General features: G+C 34.0%; 1 protein-coding gene across 1 annotated transcript; it reads right to left on the bottom strand.

Annotated features, from left to right (window-relative positions):
- Nucleotides 1–2351: 2351 nt before the first annotated feature.
- Nucleotides 2352–4318, bottom strand: LOC112528541 (chaperone protein dnaJ 20, chloroplastic-like). Its single transcript, XM_025139568.1, has 2 exons — nt 3803–4318; nt 2352–2734 (listed from the first exon to the last, which is right to left on the bottom strand). Exons 1-2 carry the CDS (start codon nt 4259–4261, stop codon nt 2591–2593), a joined length of 603 nt encoding a protein of 200 aa, XP_024995336.1. The 5' UTR covers nt 4262–4318; the 3' UTR covers nt 2352–2590.
- Nucleotides 4319–5950: the final 1632 nt, after the last annotated feature.

The following is a 5950-nucleotide window of genomic DNA, read 5'->3' on the forward strand; positions in this document are numbered from 1 at the left end:
TAGTAAGTTTTGGAGATAAGAGTCTGTTTTGGGTGAAAAAGAAGGTAAATAACATGTATAACCGACTTTTACGAGTTGGGACTGAGTTGACTCGGCTGAAAACTCGGTTTGACCACTAATCACTAAAAATCGCATAACTTTTCGCTCGGACCTCCGTTTTTTACATGGTTTTCGCTCACGCGTTTGTAAAGAGATAGTCTACAACTTACAATAGAAATATCTCAAAAATATCTTCCAATAAAAGTTAGTTTTTATGTATCCGTAACGTAGATATTGATGCTTTTGACCCGTTTCTTTCCAATTGTTTTGCCCCGGGCCTCGTACGATGATTCCGACTATTTCATATATAGTTTATTACATTTGGGTTTGCTTCCAAATTTTACGTTTTGATCACATAAACACGTATAAAAGGGATAATTGCAACGTATTTGCGAAAGTGTATGTTACAATTTTGTATCATGTTCGACCTTTGAATTAATTATTTGTAGAGAGAGAATCTAATTAAGGATGGCTTAGAGACTGATGAGTGTGACTATAATAAATTGTTCAAAGTTACAGATATTGAATTCTGTTAAGGCTTGTAAATGAACCGAACGAACATGAACGGGCTATTGTTCATGTTCGTTTGTTTAAGTTAACCAAACAAACAATGAACATTAAACAAACAAATTTTTAGGTGTTCGTGTTCGTTCATTTAAAAAGTAGGCGTGTCCGTGTTCATTCGTTAAGATGTTGAATGAACGTAAACGAATATAAATGAACAAATTCGTGTACGTTAATTTAAAAAGTAGGCGTGATAGTGTTCGTTCGTTAAGATGCTAAACGAACGTAAACAACCAAACATAAACGATCGAACATAAACGAATATGAAAAAAAGTAATGGACTAAGTTTAAATAATGGCCCACATTGGATTAGCCCAAAAAAAGCCTTTAACTCTTTATATGTTTCAAGATTTAAAATTTCCGTATATGTAAATAAAGTTTATATAAATATATTTATATATTAAGGGAACATAAATAAACAAATGTAAACGAACATAAATGAACGTAAATGTACGAACAAGATATTGTTCATGTTCGTTCATTTATTAAATAAACAAACTTTTCATCGAACGGTTCACGAACCATCCGTTGAACGCTACGTTCGTTTATAGGCCTAATAACAAAACTTTAATTAGGTTTATACACGATTTACAAATTACAACCAAATGATTTTGGTGGCCTTAGTTTTAATGGATGGTTCATAATTAAACTCAACCGGTATTGAATTTGTTTAGACCTACTTATTTCCAGATTAGGAACCATACCATATGGCATATGCTATCAAATTTGGGCCTAAAATCCAAATGGGCCCTATAAAATATGTATGTATACCTATCAAAATCATCTTAATTTGGTTTATTTTTCCGTTTTAAAGAGAGACAATGACGTTGTCGGGTTATCTCAACTGCAATAAGATTTGAACCTTTAAGAATCCTCTGCATATGTTATCTTTTCGAATCTTACGGTGCCATTAAGAGTTATCCAAACTTTAGAACATATCGTGTTTGTCAGAAAACCAAACCAATATTATATCAAGTAAATCCCACTTTTTTTTCTTATAAAAGTAAGTTCGAAGAGGACATATGATGAAAATGAATAAATCAAATCGAAAATCGGTGGTGAACATTTGGATTTTAATGGCGAAAAGGACCGACCGCCAAAAGGAAGCCATACGATCAACAAAAAATGCTCTGCCACTCGCAATTTATGCCTAAAACAAAACTCCATCAATCCTTAAATAACGGACACAAACACTCAAAATGTTGCTTTCTTGTAAGATGCATATTTTTGAAATTAATATCATCACAACCCCACAAGTACCCATCATCCACCACCTCACCATTATTAACTTAATAAATCCAATTTTCCCCATTTTTGTCTACTCACCAGACCACATCACCACCAATCAAAACCCAATCTGGTGGTGGCCATTCCAGGTGCAGCCTAATCCCAACTCCCAATAAATTATCAACGCAACAAATATGAGTAGCCACAATTGTTGCTGAAACCTGAAATCGAACCCTAAACAAATTACATATTCCGTCAATCGAACCCTGAACAGATGAGATATTCCACATCATCCCCCAGGACCTCAACCACTATGCTACAACAGCCGGTTTCTTCCCAGCACCGTGACGACAATCAAATGGTGTTCTTCGGAAAAAAGAAATAACATATAATCTACAAGATTCTCTAAATAATGCATAACTTCCATCAAACATCCCATGGATCTTTCAAATACTAAAGAAAAGCATGAAGAAAGATTAAAGAAGTTGTAGCCTTTGCAAGAAAAAGAAAAGATACTACTATGTAAAAAGATGGGGTTTTGGTTCTTATTCATTGTGAATAGCTTCAAGTATATAGGCGGACCAACGTATTTACTATACCTAGTTTTTATACATTTCTTTAGCTGCCTCATAGCCTAGTGATAAAAAGCATTCATCTGGGCCGTAAAGGCATTGGTAAAGAGTATAGAATGTGAAACCTCCTTCAGAAGAACAGAATAAGTAAGATTTATATACACGAAATCTGCACGCTTTACTTATAATCAGGGTGGAGATTCTGTTCTTTGCCTGCGCATACGTGCTGCCCACGATGTGTTTTTACCAGATTCTTTGTACATGCTTCTTTTCCGGAGCTCTGATAGTTGACTTTGCCAATGGCCTCGCCATTCGCTTTTCCCCTTCATTTGCTGCAGCATACACGTAACTTGGGTCAGCATGAGTTCATATGAAACCAAAGAAACTGCTCCAACAAGAGTGCTAAAGAAACAAAGTGTCATTTAAATTGATTATGAAAAAAACAGGGAGATGGAGTTCTATCAAATATGATGAATTGTGGTCATCTTTGTTGGATTCCCACGTCAACCAAGACATCGACCATCAAAACCTGTTTATATGTAGGAACCTTCCATCTCTCTCTCTCTCTCTCTCTGTAAGGGATCTTTACTTCTAAAGGGTGATTCAAAGAGATTCCACATATCCCTAACAATCTGATTTGATTGAAGTCTTTTGCAATTGCTTTTACAAAGACGTGGCTTACGTCATAAACAGATCAACTTTATGGGCTGCTGTAAGTTTTGGTCTATGTGAGACAAAAGAAGCATATGAAACAATATACCAATTTAAGCAAAGCGTAAGCAAATGTTCATTTAAACAGATTTGGTACAACTGGCTTCCAAACTCGATCAGTGAGACCATTATCACACGTTATCCCAGCTACTGAAAACTGTTTTGCGTAAATCATATGACATAAAAAACCTTTATAAACATAAACAGTAACAAGTAAGGTATGATCTGAGGGCATGAAAGATGTCAGGCTCCATTAACAAATCTAAACCACTATCTGTATTTTTAGACAATTTGTTAATCATAAGGGATTAATATTGAGAATTGTGATCTTATCCAACAAGCAATCAAATATTGATGATCCTATGATTCATAATGGGTCATCCATTACGTCAGTTAATTGCAATTCTTAGATAATGATATCTACAGCTAGAAAGCACAAAATCGATTTAAAAGCAGCATGAAAACCTCATAAATTTGTGTGTATCAACAACACAAATCCCAATTAGATCAATCAGAAGGAGCTAGCAATTAATCTGATAGTAAGAGATGAGATACAATCTCCCTGCTCGATGAAGGCAACCACCAAATTCAAAGACAAATTGAAGAGCAATATGAGATTAGAATAGCTGAAGAATGAAGGCCCATGATCTGCAAATGTAAAACATAGGTCATACAGGAATGGTATATACCTCATCATTGTGGAGATGATTCCGAGAAGAAAAGGCAAAGTGAATTCCCATAGCCATATGTCGATCATACAAAGCCCTTTGGCTAGGATCCGACAACGTTTCATATGCTTCCTGTACCCGAATAAACCTCTGTGTATACTCCTCCGCCCGACCCGGAGGCGAGACATCCGGGTGATACTTCCTCGCCAATTGCTTGTATGCTTGCTTGATCTCGAGAGATGTCACCGTTTCGGGGATACCCAGTAGGTCGTAAAAGCTCAGATCATCCATAATTGTCTCCGACACAAAGCCATCACCATCTTTAACGGAGGCCGCTGATTTGGCTCTAAGAGATCCGGGATTACCAGTGGCTATATGAAGACGAACTGTGGAGGGAATGGAGAAGTGGGTTCGTGAAGAATAGACAGGTGGGGGTGTAGTAGTAGGGATCCTTGAAATGAATCCATGGCTGCAACACATGATGGATTTGTGTGAGCAAATAGCAAATGATGAATGGTGTGTGGGTGAGAGAAAGGGGTTAGGGACTTGGGGGAGATATAAATAAAGGAGATATAAATGAAGACGTGTCTTGTACACGAGGGCTTTTTCTATTTTTATACAGCAGTGACTCATCTTCCCTTTTGGCTGCGCTTATTCACCGCTGTCTAAAACCAAAATCATAAAAATTATGTTATAACATTTTAATTTATAATTTTATTTTTTTAATCTACACTGTATTATAAAACATTTGACAAAAACTTTTAAAATAATTTTTTATGCATAAAATACTGTTTATTATTGTATATTACTTAAAACTCAAGATTGCAACTAGATTGTGCGTAAATACAACTTATTAAAGCTCGATATCTGAATTCGTGTAACTAACTGCAGATAAACATAATCAAATACAGGATAAACATCTCATTTTAAATATAAAAAATCTAAAATATAATTAAGATAATCATTGAGTTCTAACAGAATACTTAATTATTATATTTATAAAATATTATATTATTAAATCAAAAATAAATTATTTCGTTATTAAACTTATATTAAAGTGTAATAAAAAATAAAGAAATTACATAAAAAATGAGAACTTTTAAATAGTTGATTTGATATTAACATTAATATATTTTTTTAAAATTTTTTATGATATCTTCAAATTTATATTTTATGCAAAAAGTTAAATTATTATTGTTTTATTAAAAACACATAAAATCGTATTATAACATCATAGAGACAAATAATAAAATAGAACATTAAAATCAAGATATGTCTCACTGCATTGGATGAATACTCTTCTAGTTTAATATAATAATCGTTTAAATCATGATATTTAGATTGTTAAAGATGTTAGTTTAAACTTTATTATATATATATATATATATATATATAATAATCTTTATTTATAGACTAAAAGAAAAAAAAATTATTATTACATAATATTTATTAAATAATAAAACAAAAAATGGATTTTCTTAGAAAATGCTTGATAAGTACACATCAATCTTCGTCTGTGGTTGCTTTACGGATTTTGTCCCTACAATTTACAAAGTACATTGGTAGCCTATTTTTTGTGTTTCGAAGTCCAAAGTAATCCCTCTTGTAACACCATTAGAAGAGGCTCTATTAAATGTATCATGTGTCCTCCAAGTGAGGAGCAATTTCATTATTTGATGCTTTTTATAAGGTTTTTAAGTACAAGTGTTAAATGCTTAAGGTACAAGTGTCTTGATTTTATTCTTAAACTAAAAACCCACCAACCCGTCCCATCTTTTTCCTATACCCCTCCTTATCACGAGCGTGTAACCTATTATCCACCGGGTAACATTTCTTAGGCGAACCACCTCCCTCGACATCATCTCTATGTCAAACCCAATCACTACATGAAGGCCCTTTTATTCTCGAAACCCTGTTCCAGATATGTAGAAACTCTTTAGTCCTCCCCATCAGTGAAACCCCCCACAATGAAAATTCTCCAAATCTCGCGTTGAAAACCCCTGGGCCTCAAGAAACATAATGAACGGAAATGAAGTGTTGGTCCCAAAAGGGTCTACAAGAATACTAAACAGGTTGTAGAAGGGGGGGGGGATGAATACAAACACAATTTTCAAATTTAAAATATATATTGATAAAGAAGATCAATACAGATTTTACAAGATTGTTTGC

This window comes from Cynara cardunculus, assembly GCF_001531365.2.
Source record: "Cynara cardunculus var. scolymus isolate 2C chromosome LG 1, CcrdV1, whole genome shotgun sequence".
Taxonomy (NCBI): Eukaryota; Viridiplantae; Streptophyta; class Magnoliopsida; order Asterales; family Asteraceae; genus Cynara; species Cynara cardunculus.

Excerpts from the sequence above, each read along its gene's own strand:
- LOC112528541 (XM_025139568.1), bottom strand. The coding sequence starts at position 4,261 with ATGTGTTGCAGCCATGGATTCATTTCAAGGATCCCTACTACTACACCC. Across the intron at positions 2,735-3,802 it reads ATCATCTCCACAATGATGAG|CAAATGAAGGGGAAAAGCGA; the intron begins GTATATACCATT and ends TGTATGCTGCAG.